The sequence below is a fragment of the Onychomys torridus genome, chromosome 3, assembly GCF_903995425.1.
Source record: "Onychomys torridus chromosome 3, mOncTor1.1, whole genome shotgun sequence".
NCBI lineage: Eukaryota > Metazoa > Chordata > Mammalia > Rodentia > Cricetidae > Onychomys > Onychomys torridus.
The window spans coordinates 107,482,224-107,496,283 of NC_050445.1; the positions used below are offsets into that span (position 1 = coordinate 107,482,224).

Sequence of the window (14,060 nt, forward strand, 5' to 3'; positions counted from 1 at the left end):
GCTGAGCAGAGGCAGGTATGAGCAGCTCCTGGGTAACTTTCAGCAACACTCCCAGGCCCTGATAGTTGGCAGAGGCCTGGCACCAGCTCTGTGAGGATGACCTGCCCTTTCCCTTGGTTATTTGAGCTCTGGGTTTTTGCTGGGCCAGAGCTGACGGTGATGTCATCGTCTTGTGATGCTGTTGGGTGACCTTGTTCATGAAGCTGCTTCTGCTCTTTTGTCTCACACCTGAGAGCTGAGCTGAGCAAACCATTGTTATGAACCAAGGAGTGAAGAATGGGAAACCCAGCAAAGGAAAACCCCACCCACCCACCCACCCACCCACCCACCCACTCATTCAATCCCTAAACCCTAAGCACAACTACCTTTGATCCAACCTAGATTCTAGTAGTTCTCAGCCTGGAAAAGCCATAAAGGAAGAAGAACAGAAGATATCAATGAGGGCTGGAGTGCAGTTCAATGGCAGAGTACTTGGTTAGCTCCTATCTTATGGAGAAAGAAATAGGATCAGAGTGACTGAGTCTAGTGTTCGGCTAGTTGCAAAAGCAAGGCTTCTTGACTCCTCTGTGCCCTTACCTTGTAACACATAAATGATGGCTCTCAAGTACCTTTCAATCTCTCCAAACTTGTTGAATCAATAACAGAGTACTCTCAGGCTGGGAGGACACAGCCCAAATGAGGACACAAAGGCTGAGAGCAGGAACAAGGATCTGCTCAATGCGGTGGCAGAGTGTGGCGTTGAACTCTGACAAAAGTTCAGTTCAACCACCCGGCTACATTCAGGACCAGTGTGCTGGTGAAACCCATCTTGCCTAGATTGTGTGTGTTCTTGTGGATGGTTCCAGCTCAGCATTGCAGGAGCCAGTGTTGGGATATTTTGCCTGAAAACTGTCTCCTGGGGCCTGTGGTGCATGGGATGTTGTCTGCCCTGTGCTTCTGGAAGTGTGGTTGGAGTTTCACATACTGTTTGGATTTAAGAAAAATAAATGGCAATGTTTGCAGTCTATTACAGCAAATAAGACAGTTGGAGCTGAATAGGTAAGAGTGTAGCACCCCCTGGTGTCGAAACATGCTCTGTGCACTTGGCTGGTCCTGGGGAACTTAGAGCTGGATAGGAGCGACAGAAGTGGTAGGCTATGGGACAGGAAGACAAGAAACCAGGAAGAGACTCACCAAAATCCACAGAGCACGTTGGTAACAGAGCAAAGACTGGTGAGTTTGCTGCCCACCTCTGCTTGCTCCATAGGCATTGTTCATTTACTCCATAGTGAGCATGGATGGAAGCCCAGGTCATGTCAGCCTGAACTGCAACTGCTCACTCAGAATCCATCTTCCAAAGGGGAACAGGAGGTGAGATGGTGGCACGTGATCTGAAGGGACCACAGTCCTCTACTGACTTCAGGGGCTGCTCAGCTGTGTGAACAGCTATGCTGGAGCTGAGCCACAGGGTGCCCTGATTCCATTTCAGAATTCCATTAATTGGGTGCCATGACCTAGGCAGGTCTCTTTTTCACTCCCGAGGTCTTTGTATTCCCCTGTGTGGTGAGAGTACTGAGTGACAGGAGGCTTTCTCACTCCACCTCAGAGTGCTCAACCTCAGAGTTCTCCATTGGATTGGCTTCTGCTGACCTTTAGCCAGGAAAAAACCCATTCTCACTGCTCTGCCAAACCCTACAGAGCTTACACGCCTCCAAGACAGACCCCCAGAGGATGCTCTGTCTTCTCCCACCTCATCCCCTCCCTCCCTTCATAGCACTTCCCTTAGGCCTTTAGGTGGTCCTGTTGGTCCTCTGACAGATCTGGCAAATGGTAGACATTTCCTTTCCTGTTGTGGAGTATGTGTCCATGTGTGTCCGTGTGTGTCCGTGTGTGTCCGTGTCCGTGTGTGTGTGTGTATGCTTGGGGAGGCCAGAGATTGAAATTTTATCATTCTCCACCTTATTTTTGAGACAAGGTCTGCCACTGAACCCGGGGCTTACTGATTCAGCAAGACTAGCTGGCCAGCAAGCTCTGGGGACCTTCCCAGGGCTGCCTTTGCAGGCATGCGCCACCATCCTTTTCACATGGGTGCTGGTATCTGACCTTGGATCCTCATGTGCACTTGGGAAGTGCTGAGCCACTTTCTCAGCCCTTGCAAAGTAAGTTTTAATTGAATGAATCAACTTATTTCAAAGCAGGATTCTCCTGAAAACTGCCCAGGGAGACAAAAGTGGAGAGCAGACAGACTAAGGCAGATAAAGGAGTGACCTCAGCCCACTGTGACTCAGTGCTGCTTCCAACCTGGGGACGATGTCTGACCTGTGAAATTCCAGGGTTGTCCTGAGCTGCTCATGCAGCTGCTTTTCAGTCCTTACAACCAACATTAGGGTACTCCAGCTGCCCGGCTGGCAACGTGGCACAGCCATGCATTGAAGCTCAGTTATCTGACTCCACAACACTGTAAGATCCTCTATGGGAACCTTCTAAACCCATGAAGGACAACTGTGGGTGCCTCTCAACACCTCACCCTGGATCTCCATGGCAGAGTAAGTGGGTGGGAAGAACAACAAGAAAAGAATCCCTCAGGGGTAATCAATATCAGAAACCACAGTGGGGCATGCTGTGTCCACACCCATGAAACTTAAGCATCAGCCAAGAAAATAAGAATCGACATGCTCTGTGAGCGGAGTAACAGGCCTACAGGAGTTGAAAACACGGGGCCTTGTAGTCCTCATTCTTGGTGTTTTCCATGTAAACTGATGCCTGGCTGGGTGCCTGCAGCTGGCGCCTGCTGGTAGTCCCAGGCACGTGGGAGCTGAAGATGGCTGAGGGGTGAAAGGGAAGTAAGCCTTGCTGAGCTGTGGAGACCCCAGTATTGGGGGATGGTGTGCACAGCTTGTCTCTCCAAAGTACCAGTGGCCCTTTCTTCTCTGTCTGCAGTACCAGTCACATAGCACTGCTGGCCTGGTGTCATTTAATCTTCCCCCATTCAACATTGCTGGAGGACAAGTAGTTGGCCAGGCCTCAAGCCCGGGGTTATGAATACAAGCAGTAACTTGTCTGGTGGGACTGTGTTCAACTCTTAAGTATCCTATCCTTCCCAGAGCAGAGGAAGCCAATACCCACCCCCAGCTTAGCAACCCCACCCAGTGCTACAGCAGGACTCTACAGGCACTCCACCCAACCCCCACATGGGGTCCCGCTGCTGCCATGGGCCCAGTCCTTTACTGAACAAGCCTAAGCTCTGCCCACCTCCATTCCCTGAGAGGTTCCAGGGCTCCAATGAGCTTCCACAGCAATAGCTTAACACCATGGTGCCTGAGGTGTGTTTAAGAAATCTGTCACTACTAATAAAGTACCCAATTATTTTTCAGTAACTCACAACTAAGCGTTGTCTACAAAAACGGGCCTTCTTTGCCTCTAGCAATGTCATCCTTTTGGTTTCCAATGACAGCTCTATATTTTCTTTCTTTGTGAGAAGCAATCACCACTCTTAACAAAATGACCAACCCAGGAATGGAAGTGTGGCCTCTGCTGTGCCCACATATTTGACAAGAAGCAAATTCCATGAGGATGCTGTTCATATCTGGGTGGTTCAGGAAGCAGGGCTGGACTATAAAACCTTAATGCCACCTCTCAATCCATTACTCTGTAAAGGTTCTCACCTCCCCGAACAGCAGCACCATCAGGGAACCAAGAACTCAAATACCCGAGCCTGTGGAGGACAGTACAAATCGTTAACTATGACAGACACTGTTAGAGAAGCAAGCACGGGATATCCAGCTCTCTGGCCTTAAGTCTAAGGCATAGTTGTTAGCTCTTTGCCATTCAGCTGTACTACTGCAGATCAGTAGAGGTAGCTCTGGTATGGGCCAGAGTGGTGGGGCTCTGCTTGAGTTGTCAAGGTAGAGGACTGAGTCCCAGATCTAAAGGGGCTGCCAACCTCACACTGCCTCTCATTCCTCAACTCGGTAGTGCAGGCAGTTACTCTATAGTTAGTTCTTGCCGTTATCTCAGCAGCTAGATGGAATGATGGTTGTGTTGGGTGTGGAGTCAATCAAACTTTAGCATTCCCAGGTTTCAGAAACGTGTAAAATGCATCTTCACAGCCTAAAGTTCTAGTGCAGTCTATCAGGGAACTGGCAAGCAGAGAACGGATGTAACACACACAACCCTGCATGCCTGAGGCAGAACAAGAGGCCAGGAGGGCAGACATACCACAGCTGCAGTGGACACTGGACACACTGGTTTACTACCTACAGCTGGGGCCTCCGCCATCTACCCACATGTTCAGCTGATGTCAGATGAAGTCTCCCACTGCCAAAAACCAGCACCAGGGTGACCTGAGGGCTTCAGTTTGCTCCTTTTAAGGCTGCAGGGCTTGAGAGGACTATAACAGAGTGACTGCCCAAGGCATATTGCTCAGCAAATTACTTATGGCCAGTGCTGCCAGCATTTGGTTAAGCTGTCTACTCCAGAAGGGGGATTCCAAGGAACAACCACTTAACACAGCCCCAATCCCAAGTCCTGTGTTTCCCAGTGAACAGGACACCACCTAGCACAGCTAAGGCCTAAGGACAGTGTGGGAGTGGTGGGAGTCGGGGTGTCGTCAGGAGGGTTCTGCCCTGCCTACTCACTGAAAATCAAACTGCCATCGGCTCAGCCACACTTGTTTTTCTCTTCTCTAACTTGTAGAGACAGGTACAATAAATAATGGAAACAAAGCTTCTTCAACATGACTTTGGCTCAGAGCACATGAGCAAACTGCATTTGACAGGAGATTAACAGACTCGCTGAGCACATTTTCAGACATGTCCTCCACAGTGCAGACTGTCTACCTTTCTTTTTGTGGTGCTGGAGACTAAGGCCCTAATGCATACAGGACAGGTAGCCAACCCCTGAGAACCACAGCCCCAGCTCAACTGTCTACATTTCACAACAGGGCAACTACTTAGTGGAAAGTGTTGGTTCTAAGTGTTCTTGTGATTCCACGTGAAAAGGGGCTGGCTGAAGCCAGAATGGAGGTAGCTTTGCTTTCAGCCTCATTCTGCTCAGACTCTTCCCTGTCACTGGCAGCCTGTGAACCATGAGTGGAAGGTAATTTCACAGAAGTCATACTTGGTGTCCTCCTGGCAGACTTGAGGTTACTCACCACCTCCCCTCTGGCCTGGTTCTCACTGGGTGCTCATCTGAGCTCTTGGGGCCCCTGAGACAGGAGAGACCATGACCTCCCTGCCCTGGACCTGCTGGTACAGCTCTTCCTCAGATGACAGGAGGGAACAGAATGGCCACTCTCCTTCCTCACACTCAGCTTGGTGCCCTAGACATGGGAGAGAACACTGCACATACCAAGTAAAAGCTTGAGAATCCACAAGACACATTAAAAAAAAATAAAAAAGGGACATCAACTTTAATTTAAAGAAAAACCACCAGAAAGTAACTGCAAGAACAATAGGCAAACCAGCTCCCGCACAGAGCAAGGTGGTTACCCTGGCAGGAGGCTGGAGAAAAAGAACATGACATCTAGCTGGAGGGACCCTTGGGTCATTTCTGACCATCAGAATGCACGTGAGCTTCCTTCTCTCTGAGTGCTCTGGACATCCAAGAGGCAGTCTCCACTTCTTACCCAGGACCACCTTCCATCTCAGCCGACTCTCAGTGGAGGGGCGACCAGGACAACACCGTCTCCTCGGACGAAGAGCATGGGGATGTTCCGCTTTGTTGACTGGAAGAGAGCACGCCGGAAAGCATAGTAAGGTCCAACAGTCTGAGCACTCCTGTTCCCTGCATGACTGCAGCAGACACCACTGCTGCACTCAGACCCACGCTCCTCTTCCATGCACTGCTACAAGGTATTTCCAAGGTTCCTTTGTATCCAGACCTGGACACAAGGTTTTGGTGTTATTTTTTTGAGATGTGGTCTCACTGTATGGCCCATGTTAGTCTGAAACTTCTAATCCCCACACTTTAGCCTTGAGTGCTGGGATTATTACTTTTTTAAAAAAGATTTATTTTACGTGTGTGGGTGTGTAAGTGCCCTCTTCTGGCATCTTCAGGCTCCTGTATGTACATGACACACATGAACTCACACAGATGGACACATACACATAACACTTAGTAAATAGATAAATAAATGTAAAATAAAAACAAGTAGACATCGTGGCTCATGACTGTTAATACTAGGATGGAGAAGGGTGAGGCAGGCAGGTCACCAAGGTCTCAAGTACAACTCCACTACACGGTCAAGTTCTAAGACAGCCTGTGTTACAGAGAAAGACTGTATCAAAAAAAGTACTAAAAGGGAAAAGGGGAAGAAGCAGATGCTCTCGGCCTCTAAGGCATCTCTCCAGCCCAGGTGCTGAAAGTGCAGGAGGATGCCACTATGTCTGGTTCAAATTGCTTTGGGCAGAGGGGGAGCCGGGGACTGAACTCTCGCACATACTTAGTTGTTTTTTTTTTTTTTTTTCAAGACAAGGTTTCTCTGTGTAGCTCTGGCTGTCCTGGAACTCAATTTGTAGACCAGGCTGGCCTCAAACTCAGAGCTCTGCCTGCCTCTGCCTCCTGGGTGCTGGGATTAAAGGCGTGCGCCACTACACCTGGCTACTCCTGCGCATTCTAAGCAAATGCTTTACTACTGAGTTACATCCTCAGCTACAACTGGATTTTAGCCATGGGTTTCAAGGGTACTTCTTCTGAATGCCAATGGGCAGTCATTGTTTTACCAATGAATGGACCCTGAACACTGAGATCTCAAGAGCAGGAAGGCAGAAGTCTATGCCCCCAGCTTAGCACCCGAAAGAAAGCCATTGTGTCAAGACTCCAGTGTGCCCAGCCATCACACCTGCTTCTACATACTCCTGGTAAGCACACATGGGGAATGCAAGGCTTCAGCTTGGTGATCAATCAGGCTTTGGGCAGTCAGCAAACATGGCACAACCTGGAGTTAACATTATGCCTTGGCAAATGTTAGGCAGAACTTGGAAACAGCCAAAAGACTTCCCAAACCTACAGACTCTGGGGACAAAGGCTGGAAAAAGCCAAACGTTAGTAAGTGCTGTAGTGTAACAGATGCATTCAGCAGGGAAGGTACAAGGATGAGATCAGGCAAGAACTGGTTAGTTATCAGGCAGACAAAAAGAAGCAATGCCAGGTGCTTTTAAGCCCAACTATGTAAGACCAAAAAAATTAAAATAAATAAATAAATAAATAAAAACAACCAAAAACCCAAAAAACTAAAGACAGACAAGGCCTGGTAAAACTTCAGTTAAAAAACTTTGTTCTGAGGCAGATCATGCAGCCTGCTGAAGCCCAGGGGAGGGTTCATCAGGGTGGTCTGAGAGAGACACTGTCTCCTCAGTTTTCAGCAGGTCTGTAATTACATGAGGACTGGTGCTTCAGGATGAGGAGCAAGGAGGTTCTGCTACAAAGAGCACAGTATCACCATGAGAGGCCAGGCAGTGAGGCACACTGTGGGCTGCTCGGTGACAGAAAGTGGTAAACATGATGGCTAGCAGGAAAGTGGGCTGGAGCCAAATAACAGAACGTTAGCAAAAGCAATACTCTGTGGTGGATGAGAACCAAAGACAGGGCTAACTGCTTTCTGCTTTCCTATTGGCCAGTTGGTATCAATCCAGTCACTCAGGAGTTAATTATGTACACTGTGGGGAAAAGCTCAGGGAATCTCAGTGGTCTGTGGTCCTTCCTGTTTTGGGAATGTTACTATTCATTAGTTATGTCAACTGAGAGAGGGCAAAACATACAATGGGCCAAGGGGAGGCTGCTGTTTGGTTTCCCATTTCAAAGGTAATGAGATAATACAAGACAGCAAGGCACCGTTCTCCACTGCTGCATGAAATGACTGTAGATACTATCCACAACATCACAGTCTGTCTTGCCTGTGTCTGTAGTAAACATACACATGACACACTACAGTAACTATTGTAGGGGATGAAGAGATGACTCAATAGTTAGTTTAGAGGACTGGCTGCTCTTCCAGAGAACCCAGGCTCAATTCCCAGCACTCGCAAGGTGGCTCACAACCGTTTGTAACTCCAGTTCCAAGGGATCTGATGCCCTCTTCTGGCCTCCTCAGACCCCAGCATGCACACAGCACACAGATATAGATGCAGACAACTATATACATATACAAAATCACTCCTCCCAGGGTTTCTCTGTGTAGTCCTGGCTGTCCTAGAATTTGCTCTGTAGACCAGGCTGTCCTCGAACTCACAGAAATCTGCCTGCCTCTCCCTCCCAAGTGTTGACATTAAAGGTGTGCGCTACCACCACCTGGCATCATAAAATAATTTTAAAAAACAAAGAAAAGAAACTATTTTATTCAAGGGCTGGGTATGGTGGCACAAGGTTTTAATCCCAGTACTCTGAGGCAAGGCTCAGACCAACTCAGTTGACTGGAAAGGACACTCTGCAATGTGCTCCAGGTTCCCAGCTTTGTGAGCTGTCACCCATCTTGGGGTGAGCTTTGGTGATAAAGCTGTCTTTAAAATCAGTTTTTAAAAAAAGGGTGGGTGACTCCAAAATCCTTGCATTTAATTACTACACTGTATCAATAGTCCCTAAGTAGGTGCCAAAGCATAGTAAGGTTCCCACAAATGTGTTGCTACATGAGGTCTGACTCTGTCAGAGAGAAGAGCTGCAGGACTTACTTTATATATCTCTTCATAGGTCTCTTCATCAATCTCTATCGTTGTCACAGTTTCTTCTACGTCGCCCAGGATCATATTTAAATGCTGATCATAAGCCTGGAGTGGGAGGGTGAGATGTGAGAAACAAGGAACAGGGCTCCAAAGATGCGAGTGGATTATAAGCAGCATGTTCAATACTTACACCCCAAACTTTTACACGCAAGTAGTAAACACGTCCTCTGTGCTAGTCTATTGTGTCTTCACAAGCCTTTCTCAGTGACAATACCGCTTATGATCAAAAATGAATTTACTCAAAAGAATCTGAAATTACTTCTTAAGTACTTACTTTACTTGTTACCCAAGGAAGTCCCACCATTCACAACAGTTCATTATGAAAAACAGCAAATTTTTGTTTTTCAGACTTCTTTCAAGGACAGTTAGCAACATAAGGTCCTGTCACTGTGTGATGGCACCTGGTTCTCAAGCAAGGACAATGTCATTTGACCCTCACAAAAATGACACAGGTAGAGCAAAACCTGGTCCACTTTTGTGGACATACAAACAGATGCCAGAGGCTGACACTGAATACCTTCCTCAGTTGCTCTCCACTTTATGTATTCTCACTTGATCACAGAGCTTGCTGACTTGTCTCACTAACCAGCTTGCTCAGGGATCCTATCTTTCCTCCAGAGGCTGGGGTTACAGGGAAGCCACCACACCCACCTGGTGTTTCCACGGGTGTTGAGGACCACACTTTACCCAGTGACCATCTCTCCCACCTCCACTTTGCTCATTTATAACTGTCCACAGCTTAACATACGTTGGCCTCAGTTGGATGTCAGGAAGGACTGAGACCAAGTATTCAGTGCAACCTCCAAAGTTCATTCCTTTTACTAAATGGGAAACCTCCTGGGGCCTGCTCAGAACCCACTCATGTGTTCTTCTAACAAAGTGCTAAGTGGTTTGCCTGCTCATATCAAGATAAAAATAGCATAACAGCCACATTGGGAAGGAACTGCTTGGCAGCTACACAAATGAGCAAAATATTCAGCTCGAGAGCAGGAAGCAAACAGAAAGGTGGGCCACTTGGTAGAGGTTAAGAGCTGAAGATGCCTCCAAGTTAAAGGTCTAGACTTGGGTGTCATTGCATGTGCCAAGGGCCCATGCAATTTAGCTCCACCCCACTTCTCTTGACAAACAGACACTGCTGTTTCTGAAGGCTAGCTTGTAGATTAGTGACCCGATTTCCTCCCCAGTTCCAGAGGTTCTTTGTCCTCAGGTTTCAAGGAAGGAACTATCACAGTTTCTGAGAGTGAGACTGAAGTACAACTGCCTAGTGGCTCCGTCACTGACAAGACGGCCTATTTCTAAGCCTGAACTAAGAAGACTTGTTCAATTCCATGTCGCAAACCAACAGCCCTAAGGAAAGTAACAAGTTAAGAAGAGACAAAACCTTAAGTACACAGTGATGTCACTTAACAGGACCAATTCCACAGAAACTGTAAGTGTGCACTGCATAAGCAATAGTATATAAATAAAGTGCTTAATGCAGATTTCCAGCTGGGGGAAAAAAAAAGAAAAATGTGATTCCTGCTTTATATAGAATCCTGTGCAGTAACCAGCTGTGTAATCATCCCCCCCCACCCCCAAAAAAAAGCACATGGAAAAGGTACTAGAAATATGTATATAAAGCCTCCCCTGCCTTTCTCGACAGGGTTTCACTGTGTAGCCCAGACTGGCTTCAAACACATGCTCTTCCTGCCTCAGTCATCTAAGTACTGGACTCACAGGCACATGCCACCACACCTAAGTAGGGTCCCCTTTAAACACAGACAGTACACACACACACGTAGAAAAGATCTGGAAGACTAAGTATCCAACGTTGAACAGTGGTCATCCATAGTGAATGGGATTTCACTTTTAATTCTACAGATTTCTACGCTGTTTAACACTTTCTGTAGTGCTCAGGCTTTGCCACATGCTAGGCAATCACTCTTACCAGTGAACTATATCTGTAACTTGTTATAATATTTTTTTTCATAACAAAGCGGTTTTAGATGTCAATAACTAAAAAAGATAAATAACACTTTGTCCAATAACCTTTAAGAATAGAGGACAAAGCCAAGAATGGTAGTGCACATCTATAATCCCAGCTCTAGGGAGGTGGAGGCAGGAGGATCTCGAGTTTAAAGCTAGCTGGCCTGCATGGCAAGACCTTGTATAAAACAAAGAGGACAAATAAGTTTATTCATAAGTAAGCAGAAGATAAAATTGAAGGAGATAAAATGTTCTATAGGGTTGGAGAGATGCTCAGGTTAAGAGCACTGACTATTCTTGAGAGGATCCAAGTTTGGCTCTCATATCACCCACATCATGTCTGTAACTGAGCTTCAGGGGATCTGATGTCCAGTTCTGGTCTCTGTAAGCATGGGTGTACACACACACACACACACACACACACACACACACACACACACACACACATTCTCTCATAAACATTCTGGTTAAGGGAAAATATTTTAAAAATGAGTAAAGGATATTCATATTGTCTAAGATTTTCCAACTCCCAAAAGAAACTGCAAAATTCAAAACAGCATGTTTATGCTACAGTTCTTAAATCTGAAAGGAGATAGGAAGGGATGACAGGGGAACATCTGGTTTTAAGACAATTTAACAGACTTACATGTAACCTGCCTCGAAGCTCTCGGTCGTTTCTCATCTTCACATAAATTCGCTCATCCAAACTGAGCCTGATGAGATCCAGGGGCTCCTCTACGGTATTGGTAGTCTGTTGCTGATGAAAGAAGCAGACTTAAGCAATGGACTATCAGAGGCAGCATGGTGTTTCAATCACTGTTAAGGAGTGCAACCAAGAGCAAGTCACTTAACCTGTCTATATGCCTTAGTCTAATTTGCCAAGTGCAGAAAACAGTGTCTCCCTAATACTCTTATCAGGCTTAAATGACATATGAAAGCTTAGAATTGTGCCTTGATGCTATGTAAAAGAGGGCTAAGACATGACTGAACGTCCACAAAGTCCAAGATGTTAGAGTACCACTCAGGAACCTTAGCTTTGTATTTTATACAATTTAATCATTTGAAAAAAGACACCTGCCACACCTATTTACACATACTAATTAAAAGATCTGACAGTCTGAAGTTAGTACAGGGCAGGTTGAGTTTAGGGTGCTAACTAGCTAGCAAGATGAACCTATCTAGCGAGCAGAATAGGGCAGAGGCTGAAAGAACTGACTTGGAGTCAGCCACCCGTGTTCAACTCCAGGTTCTGACCTGGCTCTTCTGAACTGGGATTAAAAATCATGTCATCTCTTGTTTTAGACTTCTCATTTGCAAACTGGGGAGGCAACATCTTTCCCTTGGAGATCTTATGAGGACTGCAGGGTCTATCTAAGTAAAAAGGAAATACCAATGATTACTATCATTACTGTTTTTTTGTTTTTGTTTTTGTTTTTTTGTTTGTTTTTAAAGAGACATGCCCATGACAGCCTTTGACATGCAGCAAACTTCCTGTATCATTCTCCCAAATGTTGGGATTATAGGTGTGAGCCACTTCTGGATCTTTTAAGTGTGTGTGTGTGTGTGTGTGTGTGTGTGTGTGTGTGTGTGTGTGTTATGGCATTTAAGTGGAGGTCAGAAAACAACTTTTCTAAAGTTCTCTCCTTCCTCTGTGGGTTCCAGGGATTGAACTCAGGTTGTCAGGCTTGCAAACTGCAAGCGCTTTTACCTGCTACCTTACCAGGCCCACTTCCAGCACCTATAATTCTCATATTTAATATAATATCTTGCTTGCTTCAAGATTTAAGAATGCCCTTTTTCTTGGTCAGTCAGAATTACTCTTCAAGAACTGTTGGGACAGGTTTCAAAGGTTAGAGCTAGGGTGACTTGGAGTCAGCTACATGGAAGAGATGGTTCTAGCCATCGAGAGTTGGTAAAAATATTCAATAGGCTTCTCCAGTGAGTACCTGGAGTCAGTCAAAGTTGACTGAAAATTGTTGGCGGTGTAGACATAAGAATGACAGGAAACAATACCCCACTCCTCACTCCCTTGACCTTCCCACTTTAGTTCTGCTAGCAGGCTTTTGTTAAGAAACAGACAACCAACCACTGGATTACGATACACAAGTCACACCCCCCTCAGTGAAGCACATCCTAGTATGGAGAAGGGCATATAAACACATAGCTGTAAAACAATGAAAACATCCCCATGACAGCTCTCTTCAGTCTAGGACACCCACTGTCAATTGTTTTCACCCTGTAGCTCTAAATACTGACTTTTCAAAGAAGCTTCCCCTGAACACGGGGTTTATTCCCTCAAATAAATACCTGTCTAGTGCTTCCAGCACTGTCCTAAATCTAAGGAAAGAAAATAAAAAAAACCTTTTTGAAGGTTTATTTTTAGCTTACATGTGAGCGTTTTGCCTGTATGTATGTGCACCACATGCACATAGTGCTCTGTAGCAGAGGCCAGAAGGGGGCACTGGATCCTCTGCAACTGGAGTTAAGATGCATTGTGGATGCTGGTAAGCCATCATGTGGGTGTTGGTACCCAAACAGGTTCTACAGAAGCAACAAATGCTCTTAACCCCTATACCATCTCTCTAGCCTCCCCAAATCCCTATTAAGGAACTTACATTCTAGTTGTGGAAAAACACATTAAATAAAGAAACGCGTATTTAAAATAACATGCTCTGAAAACAAACAGTAGGGTAGTCCGTGTGTGTGTGTGTGTGTGTGTGTGTGTGTGTGTGTGTGTGTGTGTAACTCCACAGATACCTAAGGAACAGGAAAGAGCAGGTGAAGAGGCCTCTAGGCCCTTCTGTTATTCTGTGTACCCGATCTTGGCTTGTTTTCTCCATACTACATCTCTTACCAGTTTCTCTACCTCGTATAACTGCACTTTTTATCTGACCTCCCTCATAACACACTCAAAGCGAGCCACTGCCTGTGCACCAGGTATTTACACGTATTACTAAGCTGGTGTCCACTACTACATCACTCTTCCTGTCGGGCATCGACAGCCGTCTGCATTTTACAGATAAAAGCCGACGACGACGAGCGTGATGGGTTCGAGCGAGATGGGAGCGAGGCGGGTCGAGAAAACTCTGGGCCTGCGGAAGTTTTAGGAGCTGGCGCAGCTACGGAAGGCCGTGGTTACCCGGAGAAAAGAAACGGGCCACTGCTCGGTGAGCGTGGAAAAAAGCGAACGGGGCCGGGAAGCGCAAGCGTTCCCTCTACGAGCGCCTCAGGACAAACTTACCTGATCTACGTCGTCCGCCATGTTTCAAACGCTGCGCCCTTTCCACCTCTCGCGAGAACAGACTCTTAGAAACACAAGGCTGGAAGTAAACCTATATTATTTTTGTCCCTTTGCGCCCCTGTAGTTTACATGGGGGCGGGGCTTCCTCGGAGGGCGTG

General features: G+C 46.5%; 1 protein-coding gene across 1 annotated transcript; it reads right to left on the reverse strand.

Moving 5' to 3' along the window:
* Nucleotides 1-5,364: 5,364 nt before the first annotated feature.
* On the reverse strand, nucleotides 5,365-14,000 carry Lsm3 (LSM3 homolog, U6 small nuclear RNA and mRNA degradation associated). Its single transcript, XM_036182245.1, has 4 exons — nucleotides 13,903-14,000; nucleotides 11,308-11,418; nucleotides 8,646-8,741; nucleotides 5,365-5,704 (listed from the first exon to the last, which is right to left on the reverse strand). The coding sequence occupies exons 1-4, from the start codon at nucleotides 13,921-13,923 to the stop codon at nucleotides 5,624-5,626; spliced, it is 309 nt and encodes a 102-aa protein (XP_036038138.1). The 5' UTR covers nucleotides 13,924-14,000; the 3' UTR covers nucleotides 5,365-5,623.
* Nucleotides 14,001-14,060: the final 60 nt, after the last annotated feature.

Coding starts and splice junctions, on each gene's coding strand:
- Lsm3 (XM_036182245.1), bottom strand. CDS start 13,923: ATGGCGGACGACGTAGATCAG. Junction 11,419..13,902: donor TGGCGGACGACGTAGATCAG/GTAAGTTTGTCC, acceptor TTCTTTCATCAG/CAACAGACTACCAATACCGT. Junction 8,742..11,307: donor AGCTTCGAGGCAGGTTACAT/GTAAGTCTGTTA, acceptor CTCCCACTCCAG/GCTTATGATCAGCATTTAAA.